Source organism: Mixophyes fleayi, chromosome 1, assembly GCF_038048845.1.
Source record: "Mixophyes fleayi isolate aMixFle1 chromosome 1, aMixFle1.hap1, whole genome shotgun sequence".
Taxonomy (NCBI): Eukaryota; Metazoa; Chordata; class Amphibia; order Anura; family Limnodynastidae; genus Mixophyes; species Mixophyes fleayi.
Genome location: NC_134402.1, coordinates 429270506 through 429289182, shown reverse-complemented (window position 1 = coordinate 429289182; position 18677 = coordinate 429270506). Strand labels below are relative to the sequence as shown.

General features: G+C 40.0%; 1 protein-coding gene and 1 long non-coding RNA gene across 2 annotated transcripts in view; one reads left to right on the top strand and one right to left on the bottom strand.

Annotated features, from left to right (window-relative positions):
* LOC142100231 (uncharacterized) overlaps positions 1–18677 on the bottom strand; it is a 39149-nt gene that overhangs the window by 19769 nt on the left and 703 nt on the right. The gene's annotated exons all lie outside the window — the stretch shown is intronic.
* PTGER4 (prostaglandin E receptor 4) lies at positions 1670–18666 on the top strand. The gene is made up of 2 exons (XM_075184140.1): positions 1670–3043; positions 15355–18666. The coding sequence occupies exons 1-2, from the start codon at positions 2207–2209 to the stop codon at positions 15949–15951; spliced, it is 1434 nt and encodes a 477-aa protein (XP_075040241.1). The 5' UTR covers positions 1670–2206; the 3' UTR covers positions 15952–18666.

Below are 18677 nucleotides of genomic sequence, written 5' to 3'. Positions count from 1 at the left end.
ACATCACTGTCAACTACAAAATATTGTCGTTCATTCAAGAGGTTTCATGGAAACTAGTTCTGAATCATGACTGCAGCTCAGACACTCATTAAGCAGTGAAAGGTTGCATCTAATTAGGACTTGGAGATAACATCCTCACCATATGCAGAGTGATATGTTTTGTCACACAGTATAAATCACAAGTACCACAATCTCATTAAACTGTCAGCCAGTGAATAATTCCATATGTCTCAAGCCAGTTTCTATATGGCCCTAAGTATAAATGAATGCATCTGGCAGAGCCATGTACGTTATCTGCCGACTTTCCAGTCCCTTGTTGGGGGTCCTGGAGCTGCTGCTAATGGTCCTAGCGATGATAGTGGAAGTATGACGCACAGTGACGTCACTCCAGCCATCTCTAAACTTAAATGAAACTCATTTGTTTTAGTAGCTCTCAAATCGTAGATGTCATTCTTAGGTGTCTCTGGCACGGGATTTTTTTTTAACCCTAACCTTTCCAATAGTATGAATAGTTTAAATACTCCAAGAACTAGCAAAAAATGTGCTTAGCAGTCATATAGTTCTGTGGCAGGTGTAGAAAATCGGTGGCTTTCCCCCTGTTGTGGAACTACAAGACCAATCATGCATTGACAGTTTTTTTTAATTCTCTATAGAACAGAGGTAGGAAAAAGGTGACTCTCTAGGTGTTGTGGAACTACAAGTATAATAAAGGATGGCATGCTGGAACCTGTAGTCCAACAGTAGTCTGCCTACCACTGTCCTGTGTAACAGAATATCATTTTTATGCAGCGACTTAGTTTGAAGACATTGTAAAAATATATCTGTTAAATGTGTTATATGTTATGTTTTCACTGTATTTGTTTTCCATACCAACTGTATTACAAGATAACATAAAGAAGCCCCCACCCACCTGAAATGAATGTGTACTTTGCCATATGGAGATTATTTTTTAATATTTATCTTGAAAAACACTTGCTGCTAAGACTACTATAGATAACCAGTTGACACAAACTTAAGTTCATGTTGAACCCACAATCTGAGCTTTTTCACAATTGTTCTGCTTTTCTATATTTAAAAACTTTCTGTAGTGAACGTGACACTTGCAAAACAGTAACTTCCCTGTCAGTGTCTGTTCTACATATACATTGTATACTTTCACACCATGTTACAAAGAAATCGTTTTGTTTCATGTACCCCCACCCCATTAGAGGTACTGACAGAGCCTTTATCTTAAATGCACAAAATTCCGCACATCATAATGCCTAAAGATCAGTTGGAGAAGTAATTCCTAGCCCACGGAGCTCACAATCGAGTGGAAGTAGCTTCAGCAGAATTACATATAAAAAATGCATCGAGGGTATTTTTTGCCTTCACATGAAATGGGTAAGGGGGCTTGGGATAATATTTGTGCATATATGTGAATGTGGGACGATTGCAAGCTCTTGGGGACATCGTTGATTGCACAGCAGTTACTACAATAGAAAACGAATGATATTGTATGTTACTTTTAGCCACTTTAGAGAGAAGCTGATGGGGTGAGCGCATTGGGTGCTGGTGTAGCTGTCATAGATGTGAACTTCATTGAAAGTGCTATAAAAAAAAAAAGCAGAAAGAAAGTGTTAGTCTGGTACAGCTACCGCCAGGAGTGCGTACAACTGCCAGTAGCCCGGCGTGAGAGCACCTCTGGGAGTCCTCTCTGCCCGCAGCCATCCACACAACCAATCAGACAACCCGATGGGAGGAGAACATAGACCTCACCCCTCTTGAGAAACTTCACCAGAAGAAACTTAAAACAGAGGCTCAGAAGTGTCTGCTCTAACCAGGGAAAGCATGCGAGCCAGGGACACCCGGCAGGAGCACAGCCCATTACAATGAGCAGTAACAATGGTCATCTGTGCATTTCACTGACAGCAGCTCTGACAGTCCTGCAAATCATGGACGTTCTCCCAGACTGAAAGCCCAACTTCTACCAGTACCCAGCACCAGAGCACCCTCACACCTGGAACTAAGTCCTGTCTCATCCTCAGCATTGAATTGGGCGCTAATAAAGTCCCATTGCTGCCATTGCACTGAGACGTTTGGAATAAAATAGAGACCTCACATAAATTGGTTTACTTACCGGTGTACAGTAAACTTGTGGCAAGCGACGGAAAGGACACTTGGCACATATTGGGTGACTGGATTATGCCCTGTTGGATCTGACCTGATGCTGACTACTTTGCAAAGTGACAACATGGATATTGACCAGAATATGACCGCTCCAAATACCAGCGCATTGGGCAGCTTGAGCGCGGGCAGACCCCCCACCATCCCGGCTGTTATGTTTATATTTGGGGTGGTGGGGAACTTGATTGCCATCATCGTCTTGTGTAAGTCCCGGAAGGAGCAGAAGGAGACCACCTTCTATACCCTGGTGTGTGGGCTGGCACTGACGGACCTGTTGGGCACCTGCTTGGTGAGCCCAGTGACTATAGCCACCTATGTGCAGAACCGCTGGCCAGGGGGCGATGCTCTGTGTGAGTACAGCTCGTTCATCCTGCTGTTCTTTGGACTGTCCGGTCTCAGTATTATCTGTGCCATGTCCATCGAGAGGTACCTGGCCATCAACCATGCCTATTTCTACAACCATTATGTGGACAAGAAGCTGGCAGGACTCACTCTGTTTGCCATCTATGTCTCCAACGTGCTCTTTTGCGCAATGCCCAGTATGGGTTTGGGGAAGACCACCTTCCAGTACCCCAAGACCTGGTGTTTCATAGACTGGAGGACCAACATATCTACCCACGCCGCGTATTCCTACATGTATGCAGGCTTCAGCTCGTTCCTGATCATGGTCACGGTGCTGTGTAATGTGCTGGTGTGCGTAGCTCTGATACGCATGCACCGGCAATTTGTGCGCAGAACCTCTCTGGGGACGGACACCCGGATTTCAGACTTCAGGCGGCGGCGGAGCTTCAGGAGAATGGCTGGGGCTGAGATACAGATGGTCATCCTGCTGATAGCCACCTCCGTGGTGGTGCTGATCTGCTCTATCCCCCTTGTGGTAAGTCTCAGGCACTCCAAGGTTCCAATGTCTCCATCTGGTGCGCTTTTGCGCTGCTCCCTTTGCTGTTCACGCCATTCAGTTACATTGGCTTTAGGGCAACCTGTGACTCTTCATCCGATTGGGAACTAGAAGAGTGTCAGTTCCACTCCGGCTGGAGAGTCATTTGGTTACCATGACAATGTCATTTTACCTTCTCCCTTTCATTTCTTCATTGAAACAAAAAGCTCCCGAATACGCAATGCAAAAATTCTGGGCAGTTAAAATGGGCAATCTCAGTATCATCCTTATTTTATGGTGCAGCCATGTGCGATGCTGTAGTTACTGGGATTCTGAGCACTGTTCAAGCACCTGGTATGTTTAATCACTGTAAATTCTCACATACGCTGATATTCACAGTAATTCCCACAAACGTCACTGGAACTGCCATCTCTATGCATGAACTGAGAGGTAACTGAGCAGAGAGCATGGTTTGGAAGTTTAATGCTTTTCAGATTCAGTAACATTTGTGCGAATGCAATTCCCTGTAGTATTAGTCACATTTTACAACCACTGAGTAGGTTTTTGATAGTCATTGTGATTAATCAGAGACCCATTGCTGGGATAGATTACTTCACCAAGAAAAATATCATCATAAAAGACATTTTAACATTTGGTGGTTAACCAATACACCAAGCTAATCAGACATTTATACAGACATTTATACATCAAGATCATTGAAACAGTTTCCTAATTGAATATGAAATTAATTGCAAGATAGCAAGATCTATCAATCTATTTATCTATATATCTAATAATCTATCTATGTATCTATCTCATATTTATCTATCTACACATACAATGTATCTGATTTATACATTTCATTATTGCTTGTAAATATATGTTTGTAAATGTAGGTGTTACTACATAGATTGAGTGAATAGTTAACCCTCTGCCCACTTTATACCGTACAGATTACAGATAAATTATTAGGAACGAGTGTCTTTGAACTTTTCTGTAACCCTCACTGTTATAATGCATGGTACTGTACACAAGAATAGCTACAAGAACTTCCTAATTGTAATTTTCTACTTTGTTTTGCATTAACAATTGAAGTTGCTAGATATTATAATTGATCAATAGCCAGGAAGAAGTCAGTGATTTATGCACAAACTAGGTTGCCCCAGTAGAGTTGATCTGGCTTTTCTGGTTGGGAAGAAGTAGCCTGCTGTGTAAATTTAATTATAGAATTGATTTCCTTGTTCTGCCTGTTTGCCAGCATAATTGACACAGAGAGTGCTTCGCCTTATAGAAATCAGTAGAGGTGCAATTATGGATAACACTGTATTGGAACTGACAGCCCTTGGCAAGGAGAATCTATTATATATGAGAAATACTGTCAGCAGGAATAAAGTATATATCAGGAAAGTAATCAATCCAAAGGACTTAGATTGTGAAATTAAGATCATTTACATGTTACAATTCTGGCAAATGTGTTAAGAAAATCCATTCTTGTTTGGTTTATGACTTTTGTATATAAAGAACAAATTCTCTGCCTGATCTGATTCTTTTTGGACCCAAGTCATAAAGAGTTTACACTGGGATTTGGACCAATGTGCTTTGTATAAAAAAGTTGTTTATCTCTGGCACAGGAAGAGTTAAGACTGATTGGAGTTATGGCTGTTTATTTGTTATTTCACATCCTTGATCTGAGAAATGACCCCCAAACACAGCTAATAATTTCAACAGTAGCACTAAATAAACTTACTTTGGCCACATGCTATATTAAATTGACCTAGGACGGTGATGGCTAACCTGTGACACTCCAGGTATTGTGAAACTACAAGTCCCAGCATGCTCTGCCATCTATCAGCTAGTTATCTACTGGCAAAGCATGCTGGGGCTTGTAGTTTCACAACACCTGGAGTGTCACAGGTTAGCCATCACTGACCTTGGACAATACAAAGCTAATCCTTGTCCTCAAGAACTCTGTTTCAGAAATATTGCACATATTCTTCCATGGAACACAGACAGGACTTTCCAATAACTTACATATTTAATCAGCCTTGTCTATATCATCCTGTTTTATGTCACAGTTATTAATAGAAATGATGGTGATATAAAAGGCTTGGACGCTAAGTCACTCTCACTACAGCAGTTTCCAGAAGTATACGTTCATCCATAGCACATCCATAGCACAATGCCTTCATTCATAAATGTCTTTATACGGTTTTGAATGTTCATATTTTATTGTTATGTGCTTATTTTGACACCACAAAATTCTGAGCAGTGCCAAATCGTTGTGTTTATCTTTGCGTCAGCAGCGCGGCTGTTGCCCAGGCGTTCCCAATGTGAACTCCAAGGACATTTTAGCCAAGATTAATCAATCCTTAAATTAGTCACAGCCAGACATATTTATTGGAGTACAGAGGATTTGGTTAAACAAACAAAAAAAAAACAAGAGGGACAGGAATTTTGGATTAATTGCAAAAATGTATTAATAGTCGTTAATGGCAGTTTGTGCTGTTGTAGAATCCGGTTGTTGAGTCATTTCAGTACCTTCTGCCTTGGGGTGCTCCGCAGCTTGCAAATAAACCACAAAATTATATTCAAGCTCCATGACAACAAAGAAAGACAGAAAACTTGGTGCCATAAAGTGTCTGTACTGTAAACGTGTCATTACATTACCTTAACCTAGTGCAATAAGAGTCATTACTTCAAAACCCTCTTGTCCCGTTCTAGTTAGTGGTGCAGTAAACAAGCTGGATGTTGTAGCCAGAAAGTCTAGCACTTCGCAGCATTCATTGTTATCCAGATCAGAGACACCCTTTGGCAGTTAAGGAAGTATGTATACCAAAATTTCCCCTCTTCATAGCCTGTCAGTAGAATATTGACCTCAATTTGTCCACACACCCCCATTAACCATTTAGCTGCATATATTAACCACACTTCCCTGTACTGTGTCCACTTAGCCAACATTTTAGTGGAGTTATCTTTTCGGATATCTAGTTTTGTTAGCAGATCAGGAAAAATATATGGTTCAAACATGTTAAAAGTTGATCTGGCCAATAAAGGTAATTGTTTTTTTGTTTTTACCAAATTAGCACCATGTGTCTATAGTGTGTCTTGTTTTATAATTGTGTTTGGTTCGAAAGATAAATTTATACTGACTATGCTGTTGCTATATAAATAGATGTTAATAAATATATAATAATGCGTTTTTGGCCCCATCATGACCATTCAAAACCCATTCCAATGGGGTCCGAGTTGATCTGTAAAGTGATCTGCCAAGCTGGAATTAGAGAGCACAGACCCTCCCTGATGCACTGTGCGATACAATCTCTTGACCAGCGCTGCACGTAAGTGCGTTTGTGCAACATATAAATGTGTCTTGGTGCACAACTTGCATCCACATTTAGAGTTGCACGTATCATGTAGTTACAGCCCATTGTGCTTGGAGAGATGGATTTGGGGTGTTAACATGCAAGAGAAGTACGATTAGGATGTGCAACACAAGTTAAGAATACACCATTGACATGCGTTCTTTTTTAAGTTACACAGATCTTGAAATACGTTATCTAAGAGACCTATATATTACACCCTCAGGTATAAGTTTTGGAGTTGATGATGATAATGATTGTTGCATTTTTTACTCTGGGTGCCAGATTTAAGGTTGCGGATATATGAAGATGCATGCGTCGCATCTTTGGTCATTGGCCAACATGGCCCCTTCATGTTCTACATTAGTCCCAGCATCCGAGCAGCCGGAGATGTAAGGTTCACCCAACCACTAGTCTGGTCAAGCTGCGTATCAGGCCATCCAGTGATCGGTCCAGGCCATGAACAGACCACATGTGTCTGGCCAGCTTCAGCTTTCTTCTCAGATAGCCCATCAAGGCTATTTCACTACCTTCAATGTCACCTGTTTCTCTTAATGGCTGATACAATACATCGCTGCGCAGTGTGATCGATACGACATAAATAACGTTATTCAGTGATCTGCATTCTGCGTTATCCGCTACACCCTCACAATATCATGTTTATGACAGCACTTGCACATGTAGCTCACAATTGGATTACTCAGGAATATTACCAGCCAGCTTTGACAGCTGTGTCAATTTGTTTTTCCTAAAACTGCTAAATGTGATCTCTCTTAACCCGATAGCCAGAAGAAATATTCCCTGGTCAAACATTGGCTGGGACTGAGAACACTTAATGTGTTGATGATTACACTTTAGCCTTGGACACCTCAAGGGAAACTTTAACACTAACTAGAACTAAATGTATCACTCAGCCAGTGGCCATAACACAGTGGTAGAATTTGTCTCATGAATGTCTCTTCGGGCAGTGTTAAAAGGTCACGGTGGCTCTTCAGCTGGCTCTAGCAAGGGTAGAGCTATTCCTAATTAGGGCTATTTACAACCCTGTGGCATTGATTGAAAGATAGTTAAATAGCGGACCTTTAATGCATCAATATAGGCAGAGAGGCAAATAATACACTCTGGATAGATATGTTTCCAAATAGTTCTAACAAGCTTGTACAGGAATCTTCTTTTACTGTGTCATTAATAAATATAAAAACATCTAGCAAGTATACAACACTAATTGTATTATAATTACCATTCAAGCACAGGCATGCTACAATAACAAAGACAAAAATCTTTTGGAGCTACATTAAAGCAAACTTATAAAAACGTATAGGAGCAAAGAGTAACGATACAGACTGTATTTGTACGCATGCTATCATACAGTCAGGTACATGTGATGATGGGTAGCAGGTTCTTACTGTATTTAATGACAGACAGAAAACAAGATTGGCAGTATATATTTCCTGCCTTTACAGTGTCTTCTGGAAATGAATTCTTGGCATCTGGAAGTATAATTCAGTTTGTCTATGATGTGTCTGCTGATGTAACTGCTTGATTTCCTCTTTTTTAATGTTTCGGTAGAAAATATCCATTATTGAACGTTCAATGTCTGGTGATACATTAAGGGGGAAAATAAAAATACTTTTCATGGGTTTATAAGTTGCTACACAAAACAATCTACATGTAATTATTTCACCACATAGTTATACTATTTTAGCAACCACAGTCTATTTATTTGATTTATTCCTTAATTCCATATTTAAAGTTTTTTTTAAAAAAAACATTCTTTGATTGACAGTTTTGATGTCTAAAGCCGTTTTTCTCAAGAGACACTACATCCTGGTGTTGCCATACTGACCACAAGAACTGTCCATCCCATCACTGTCACAGAGAGGTCATAAAAATACCTTTGAAGTTGGCGGATTCTTGAACTGTGATCTTTTGCATTCAAGGACGTGAGAGGTGCAGTGCGTGGTCACACTTCTAGGACCCTCCAACTGCTTCTGTACGAGAAACAGCTATCCCAAAATTATAGTATAGTTACTTAAGTGTTATTTTATAGTATGTCTCCAAAATGCTACTGTGAGTTATTATATTCCAAGGCTGGCTTGTAAATCACAGGGCTTGACCCAATGGAGAAGAAAAATAGGAGCTGAATAAGATTTTTACACTGCATTGGGAAAGAGGAGTTTAAGCGACACCTTCTGTGAGCTGAGAATATTTATATTGTAATCTTTTAAGGCTGCTACAATTTCTGTGTTGAGAACTTCATAAAATACATATGTGGCCTAGGTGTAATCCTTGAGTCAGAACGATCCTTTGTTCCCCACATCGACTCTATATTTAAATCATGTTACATCGATTTAAAAAACATTTTCAGAATACGCACATATCTCACACAAGACACTGCGAAAACTCTAATTCATGCACTTATCATCTCCCGCATAGAATATTGCAACTCCCTCCTTACTGGTCTTCCCCAAAATAGACTCCCACCCCTACAATCTATTTTGCACGCAGCAGCTAGATTGAGTTTCCTTGCAAATCGTTCTTCCTCTGCTGAACCACTCTGTCAGTCTCTAAATTGGTTGCCTGTCTTTTCCGAAAACAGTATAAAATACTTCTGCTAACATACAAATCCATTAACAAACCTGCACCAACATACATCTCGCTTGTCTCAAAACATCTACTCGACACCTCTGTTCTGCACAAGATATGCGTCTCTCATCCACACTCATCACAGGCTCCCATTCCTGGTTACAGGATTTTTTTCGGGCTTCACCTACTTTGTGGAATTCCCTCCCTCACACAATAAGACTTTCCTCTAGTCTGTAAACCTTCAAGCATTCTCTGAAAACCCACCTCTTCAAGCAAGCTTATAGTATTCCTCAACCACCCTCTTAACCTCACTAGGTTACCCTATTACCATCCTTTACACAATTCACACAATACAACCCTCTCACGCCCCTGACCAACATTGCTGTGGGACTGGATCACATAGCATACAAATCACTTTTTACCTTTGCAATCTGGCTGCACCAAAATTTTATATGTAGACTTAACTTCATGTATTCAACTCCCAATGTCTCATAGACTGTAAGCTTGTTTTTGGATTTGATTGGGCAGTATGCATAGTTAAATAAAATCACAAGAACAATGATGTTTTACCATTGAATTGCAATTCTTTGTACAACTGCTACATCTGAACAGCAAATTCCTCACTCATCTAGTTGTTTAGTGTTCATGCAACATGTATGGGGTTTTAATACTTATTTCTTAAAGGGTTTTTTTTTGCTTTAATCAACTTTACTATATTTATCTTTTTAGTTTTTAGTTTCTTTCTGTGCATTTCAGTCACATCTCTATATCATCAGCCAAAGTTGTTACATTATGTTCAGATACAACTCACAGGAATGTGCTCAGTAGAGTAATCAAGAGGACACATACAAGCCAATACATTAAAGTGATCTGATAATGGAAATCCCCTTTAAACTCGAAATGACACTCCACAACAAAGCACCAGAACACTGTATTACAAGAACAAAAACAGGCCAATGTAATTACACCTAATAAAACATAATACAGCCAGATAGGCTTCCAGACCATGTCGATTACATATCTGGAAGCAAACAGTATTGAAAAGGGTGGGGTATGATAAGTGATATGCTTAGTATTTTTTTTTTTTGTTGTTTTTTTTGTTCTATTTGTCAAAGGCATTGGACGAGGAGTACAGTGTGGCCTGCCTCAGGTATACCATTCCTTGTAGTAACCACTATAATAGAGCATTTAAGCATTTTATTGTACAAATTATGCCTGCAAGCTGTGAAGACAGATAATAATTAGCAGCATCTGCCACCTACTGGTCACAGTACCACATAGCATGTACTTCAGCCATCTCTCCCAGCTTCTTTATGGAGGTGCTGACATGTGCATTTAATTCCCATCCACTACAGGCAAACAGCATGATAAACCCATCATACCATTGTATATACTGTGTTACTATACTCTGTATATTATTTCTGTATAGCTAAATACATCAATTACGTGATTAAACGTATTAACTAAACTAAGGACACACTGCAGCCAGGATTCATTTGAATATTGCGTTTTACTAAGAATCGTAATTACAGGATGATTAGGTTTTTATTAACTGAATCAGAATCCCAATTTCACTGCAATCTAGTGCACAGGACACAATGTATCATTTACAAAAGCAGAAAAACATTTTGCTGAGGAACCTCCTGCTTAAATCAGAGTTGCCTACTCTCCCTGAAAGTCCAGGAGACTCCCGGATTAGAGGGAGACCTCCCTAAACAGCAGACAGTTTTCTCAGAGAGCACCTACATGCCATAAGGTGGACGGGGACTATATGCAAATTGCATCATTAAGCCCCGCCTACTTTAGGAAGCACAAAGTGGCAGTAGTGTGATAACTGTTTTATTACACAACTCTTATTTTGTGTTTTATTTTCATGGGTGGGGCTTTCACTTGATAACAAATTCCCCCACCTCTTCTTTTCACATCTTGCCCCCATATCTCCCAAAAGCGAGGCAGAAACATAGACCATTATGGCTTTAATTGTATCTGACACCTTACTGCCTTCATTGATTCCGGACCATAACCTTATCTGTGTGGGGTTTGTATGTTCTCCCAATGTTTGCGTGGGTTTCCTCCGGGTGCTCCGGTTTCCTCCCACACTCATCATCATCATTTATTTATATAGCGCCACTAATTCCGCAGGCTGTACAGAGAACTCACTCACATCAGTCCCTGCCCCAATGGAGCCTACAGTCTAAATTCCTTAACACACACAGACAGACAGAAACACAGATTAGGGTCAATATGATAGCAGCCAATTAACCTATTGGTATGTTTTCGGAGTGTGGGAGGAAACCAGAGCACCCGGAGGAAACCAACGCAAACACGGGGAGAACATACAAACTCCACACAGATAAGGCCATGGTCGGTAATCGAACTCATGACCCCAGTGCTGAGAGGCAGAAGTGCTAACCACTAATTGGCTGCTATTAAAATTGTCCCTAGTCTCTCTTGGTCAGTGTATATGTTAGGGGATTTAGATTGTAAGCTCCAATGGGGCAGGGACTGATGTGAGTGAGTTCTCTGTACAGCGCTGCGGAATTAGTGGTGCTACATAAATAAATAGATAATGATGATGATGATTGTAAAACTATCAAGTTTCATTCACTTACATTTTCCATACCGCCATTCCAACTTCCACGTCGACCACTGTCTACCCCAATAGATTTGTTTGGATTTTCTTAGTAGTACCTTTTGATCTGAACACACACAGCAAATGAAATTGAGTGGCAAGGTCTAATGCAGGTGCCGTCCTCCGCGATGCATTATCCTGAATATATTATGCCAGGGAACGTGTGTTTGGGTGGCTGGAACACTGTGTATTGGTTGTCAGTTAAACTTTATGTTGTGTTTTACAAACCAGGATTACATAAGAGCACTTCTGAAAAAAATATGTTGTATTATAGACAATATTGTCATGATGTGAAAAAAAAAGCCTCAGTTGCTTATCCAAGCCCTGTGGGTTAGTTGTCCTGTAAGCAAACCCAAGCAAATGTCAGCTGTTAGCCCCCCATCTCCGTGGTGCGATGTGTTCTCTACACTGATCTAGCTGCCATTGGCACAGTTTTAATTAAAAAGCTCCAAAGGAAAAAAAAACTTCTTGTGGATGTTTTGCCACCGATTACTCTCTGTAATACGTTCTGTCCTTTGCCGGTGTACTCCAAGGGGGGGTTACAGGCAGCCTGTGCTAAACTCTCATTTGCTTTGCATTAGCTTAGAATTAACCCCAGATGATAGGACAGCTGGCTCTCCGTAATAGAGGTTATCAGGAGAAGTCAGCTCTCTTATCTCTAGAGCAGAAGTAACTGCTGTTTAGCCAGAGATGAAAAATATTTAAATCGTACCAAATAAATATATTTTTGAAGCATATATATTATAATGCCTACATTGTTTCATGTGACAATATATTATAATTACATATTATTTCTTTATTATTTCACTGTTATTGTTCAGTAAAATATATGCATATAATTTACTTGATTATCGTCAACACTACCTTTTTTCTTGTTTTAATATTATGCACCAATTTTTGTAAACGTCTCCGATTATTTTAGTATACTCTCTGATTATGGTTTAATACACAGTTCAGTTCATGGTTTAAGTCTTTGGCAGCTGTGTTCATTTAGGTCAGTGATGGATAACAGGTGGCACAGGGGCCGAATGCGGCCCTCCGAGCCTCCACCTGCTCGGTCCTGCTTTCTTGTCTGATTTCTTTATTATATATTGTTTAAAATGCTTGCTGATATTATTACTCTTTCTTTGATTAAATGTATTGCTTTAACTTATAAATGAGATTAGATTTACTAAGCTGCAGGTTTGAAAAAGTGGGGATGTTGCCTATAGCAACCAATCAGATTCTAGCTGTCATTTTGTAGAAAGTACTAAAATAAATAAAAGCTAGAATCTGATTGGTTGCTATAGGCAACATCCCCACTATTTCAAACCCGCAGCTTAGTAAATCTAGCCCTAACAGTAACAGAAGTGTTTCAGGTTGGCCGTTACCGATTTAGGTCATAGACATTAATCCAGTTCGACAGCTGATTAGAGACTGCTAAACCCACAGAACAGTTCTCTGTTCTCTGCTTGCAACAAACTGTCTCGTCAAACAAGTTTCAACAATCTAGTTTTTTTTGGAAGGGATTAACATTTCCCTGTATACGCTAATAACTCAAGAAGCTAAGGAAACTATTTCTGCAGTGGAAGATTTGCATCTCTATACATGTTAGGAGAACTGTCCCATTTAGATGCATACATTTATATACCTCCCTCCTAAAAATAAATATATATTAGTTTTCCAAGAGCATTGTTGTTCCAGGAATCAGGTCATTTCAAGCAAGATGGTTAATGCACTTAGTTAGTTTGTTTTACCGCTTAAATTATAACATCTATCTGGCAAGCATGCTATGCTAGTTTATAAACTCAAAACTATGGGCCTCATTGCAGTGAGGAGCAAAGCAAAAAAAAAAAATAAAGCAACATTTCTCATGGACAAACCATGTTGCAAGCCAAGGGGTGGAAAGGTATTTAATCTATTGCATGCAGGGTCAATACTGGCTGCTTTTGCATGTAGTAAACAAATACTGGACAGCTTTATTTTTACAATAAATAAACAGCAATTAAAGCAGGGTACACTCTGATGCAAGTATCATGCAGATCACACGATAAACGATCGTTTGGTCAGATACTGCATTAGTGTGTACGCTCCTACAATCATGTTTTATCGGACTAAAGCACATTGTATCATTTGATTTGGTTTTATAAAGTTTTCTAAAAATCACGGTCAACGATGGAACGATGTCGGGCAAATGTGGAAGTGTGTACGCACTCACGGCCAGCAGTGTAGGCAGATACCTGTAGAGCGTGCAGAGACAATCTTTTCAGCAGTTGGTTAACAGAGATCATAGGCAAACCGAGTGGGGGGGGGGGGGGGGGGTTCCAAGTGCCTGGAAACCCCCTCCAAGCCTGGGGCACTGTATAATTGAGGTGGCTAAACCCTGCCACTGCTTCACACGGCTCTGCTTGAAAAGGGAGAGTTGCGTGCACCTAACAGTAGTGCACGCAGCATTGCCCATGTATATTATGGGGATAGGAAGAGTTGGAGAGCAGCCAAGCACTGTCTAAAATTATAGCCACGCCCCCATGCATGCTTGTCATGCCCACTGGCAGCATGGTGTGGAAACCCCCCTCTATAAATCCTGCGTTTCCCCCTGGAGATAAAGAGGTAAATTGTGTAGGTGTGTACGAATGAATCAGCAGGATCGGGACTTTCGGTTGTTAGTAAAATTTATAAATAAAGCGTATCCGAAGTAATTTTCTATAGTGTGTACCCAGCTTTAGAGTTAAGTTAGGTCACGCCCCCCCCCCCCCCACTCTAAATCTGTCCGCACGTCTTTAATTTGCCCCGTTGCATTGCAAAGTGGTTTTGCTGCGGTGTAAATTGGTTCCTTTTTTTTGCTTTGTTCCTAAATCTAACCCTATGTTAGTGCTTTATAAGGAAAAGATAAAAACAATTGCTGCTACGTAGAATAACAAAATATAATGCAGTGGTAGGCAATGACAGTCAAGAATGTATCACACATTATTGACAAGGCACGGCTTGCAACAAGCACGTACAAGCCAATATGAATTCTATTAACATTAATACATAATAAGAAGTATGGCATGCATACTTGCAACACCTTTTGGAAAGGTTATACCAGTATTGATGAAAGCTCATTATTTCAATAGGAACCCAATAGGAACTTGATGGACTGGTGTCTTTTTTCAACCTCATCAACTATGTTACTATGTAACCCGGGACCTTTCTATGACACATCCTAAGCAATATTCATGCGGCTTTGTTCCTACTGAATAGATAGGCAGCTTTCTAGTGAATATTAGCCACAAGTTGCATTTACAGTCTGATTGCTCCATACATTTCTGTCTTGTATTTGTTAGTACTTAAAAGAAATGCCTACAGCCCTTCCCATTCATCTATATTTAGATTGCAGACATAATTTCTACTTTGTTGAAAAGGTGATATTGTTTCAACTCTTAATGGCATGTTTCGTCTATGGCAAATAGACTCAGCCAAGCAGATGGTCATGCGTCATGCCAGTCAATATTGTGAAGTTTAAAGCTTCCATAAAAAATTGTCGGGATGTGTACATTCTATAGGGATGTGAGAACTTGCTATGGATGTATAGATATATGGTCTATGCTCTAGAGATAAAGACGCTTCACACCCCATCAGCAAATATAAAAGCATGCATTACTTTAATTACTCTTTCAAATTCCTTTCCATCTCCCTTCGATTACAGTGTTGGAGACTACCGTCCTTTTGTTTTCGGCAATAATTAATTTGTGTCATCTCTCTGTCTCCTACAGGTACGAGTTTTCATCAACCAACTCTATCAGCCACCAATAGAGAAAGATATATCGAGCAACCTGGATCTGAAGGCTATACGAATTGCTTCTGTGAACCCCATCTTGGATCCTTGGATTTATATCCTTCTTAGGAAGACTGTACTGAGCAAAGTTATAGAGAAGATCAAATGTCTCTTCTGTAGGATCGGTGGTGTCAGAAGACCACACTCTGCAGGAAGTTTCAATTGCACAGAGGGCAGGAGGGCCTCCTCAGTTCTTTCAAGTCATTCCCCCTCCTTCGTTTCCAGAGAGCTACGGGAAGTTAGCTCAACGTCCCAAACTTTACTTTACCCTCTTGAACTAAGCGATGGTAGCATTAGAGGTAGTACAGTTCTACCAGGGGCAACCATGGCCATTAACCTTCCCGGGGCCCCAGACAGGACGTTACGTGGCTCCGACCAGTCGGTTTCTTCTCAGGGTCCAGAGACTGAGCAGGTACTGCTAGTAAACGAAACTCGACCAACAAGGGTCACTCAAAATGGCAATTCGCCCAAGGGGAATCCACTCCATGTCACGTTTCCCGATGAAACATTGAATGTATCTGAAAAATGTATATAATAACTGAGGGTACTACAGTCGCACAATCAGATTTTAGTCATTGTGCTACTAGCTGATTAAATGAACCCAAAATTCTACTCACTCCCATGAAGGACATGGTCTTGCAACAAGAATTTCATCCCCCCATGGATATATCTGAGGGTTCCTGGAGAATAGATGCAGAAAGTGTTCAGTTTATTGAAACATGATTATTTTTTTTGTGGGTTTTTTTCACTATTGCATATTTCACTGGCACTTTTTAAGACTGAACAGCTCACCTCTATTTTGAGGGTGGTTGTTTTTAGAGGGACAAAAGATCAACTGTTTTATTACTTCTGTTGACACTTTCCCGGAGAAATGAGCTGTGTCTGACAGATGTCATTGTCTCTAGCTAAGCTTTACAAATGTGAATTTTTATGGATGAATATATGTATGTATATGGGATCTTAAATGTATTTATTCTCTTCTCTGTGAGAAGGTTTTTAGATTAAATTGTCTAGTCAACGAATTAAACGGCAATATCCTCTTTTTTCAAGAATATTGCTAGAGAGCTTTTATTAATGTTCTAATACAGTTTTGCACTAAATTGACACTTATCAACGACACACGCATTGAATATTATGGCCAGTTGTAGAGTTTGGGCGCATCAACACTGTAATACAATTATGATATTTCTCTCTGCCAAATAAGTGGGCATTGGTAATAGGATAAGTTGAATGTAAACCCACCCTTTCTCCTCCTAAAATGAATGAGCATTGCCTTGAGGGTGTTCCCCTAATCAAGTTTTTTCAGATCCCCACCACTAATTTTTTTGTGGGGGTCCTTTCATGGGCAACCTGCTCCGATCAGCACACCCCAGATAGTGGGTGTGCTGGCCAGCCTTCCTAAATAACTAATAGTTATTGAGTTTGGCCAGCAGAAGTACCCAGCAATTCAGGACTGGACAAGCTGTGGTCTCCTGGTGTTGTCAAGCTACAAGTCCCAGCATACCCTGCAAGCTATCGACTGGCAAAGCATTCTGGGACTTGCAGTTTCGCAACACCTGGAAAGCCACAGGTTCTCCAGGTTTGCAGTAATTAAACAATCTGTAGGAATCCAAAGGATGCACTCTGACAAAATTACTGGTTACAAGGAGGGACATGGTAAAAGAAAATACATAATTCAATGCAGAAAACTCATTTAGGTAAAAAAAATATATATTAAAATTAATGTAAGAGTATCTGTATTAAAGGTTTGGGTTACAATTCTTCCATAGCTAATTAAAATGGACCTGTCACCCAAACTATATTTGTGTATTTAAAACCATATAGGCATATATGGTTTAAAAAAAAATAAAACTCTCCAGTGTCAGGGGCCAAGCTAATTTTTTGAGAATAACATGATCAGAATATATTTATTGATGGTAAAAGATCCACTGCAACAAATCTTCGACAGGAATCTTCAGCAACGGATTATTTTTTGGTACAATGTATGTGAAAAAGTGTTTATAAAGTCAACGGATATTGAATTTGCATAAAAAAAAATCATAAGCCTCTGTGTGGTTAGTAATCAATATATTGCTTAATACTGTACAATTTCCATATCGAGAGTAGACTGTGTGTGTACTGGTATAATATATACAATAGTTAAAGTATTATGCAATGGCTTACAGTCAATATATCATCTGTACAGTATGACGCCAGCCATTTTGCATGTTGCACTGATATTCCTAGGAATGCAGCTCACAAAATGGCTGCCTTCACTTTGTGCAGGCTGCCGGTGTACTTTAATTTTATATAAGTGAAACAACATTAAACACTCCAGCAACACCTAAAACTAATTCATTCATTCATTCTTGCAATTTTTTTTCATCAGTTGGCACCAGAGGTGGAACTGGGGAGCTGTGGGCCCACAGCTCCCTAGTTCCCCGTGCACCGGGCCCCATTATCTCCATGGGCCCCGATGCACCGCGCCTGCTGCACCAATGGTAGTTCCACCACTGGTTGGCACATTGGAGTAGCTAAATTGCTGGTGTAAGACCTGGAGGTAGATTTCCTAAAAAGTTCTAAAAAGGAAAAGATGAGGTGTTGTCCATAGCAACCAATCAGATTCTAGCTTTCATTTATCTACCACATTCTAGAACATGATAGCTAGAATCTGATTGGTTGCTATGGACAACACTCCACTTTTCCTTTTCAGAACATTTAGTAATTCTGCCCCATTGTTGGCAACTTAAGCCCCACCCCCACCCAGTGTCCACACCTCTGGAACAGACCATTCCACACTCTCACCATTAAATAGTGGTACTACCCATCACAATTCATCCCCTCCTCCAGATAAATAATATTCCATCCAACTTATTTCACATTTCCAAACCTCAGTACAACAGATCCATTGTTTTTTTTTTCTTGTTCCATCAGCTGTTTGTCTTTGCTGTTGAAAATAAATATATGCTGCCTCTCTACCTCTGCCACCCCCAGCCCACCGTGCCGAATGTTAAAGTGCCACCCTGCATTCGTGGATGTTCAACTGAATCAATAACCTATTGGGTTCTATTTGATTTGTTTTAATTATCCTGTACAGAGAGTTTGAAGGAATACCATCAAACAAGCATGTTCTGTTGCTTTCTGTGGCCATGTGAATTGCTTTCTTGTATTTGAATTCTATACCTGTATTCGTCAAACCGTTTTATCGACCAATAGTTTGTTTTATGGGGAACTTTGGAGGGATCACAATAAAATTACATTGTTGAATTCAGTAGTTGTCTC

Coding starts and splice junctions, on each gene's coding strand:
- PTGER4 (XM_075184140.1), top strand. CDS start 2,207: ATGCTGACTACTTTGCAAAGTGACAACATGGATATTGACCAGAATATG. Junction 3,044..15,354: donor TCTGCTCTATCCCCCTTGTG/GTAAGTCTCAGG, acceptor TGTCTCCTACAG/GTACGAGTTTTCATCAACCA.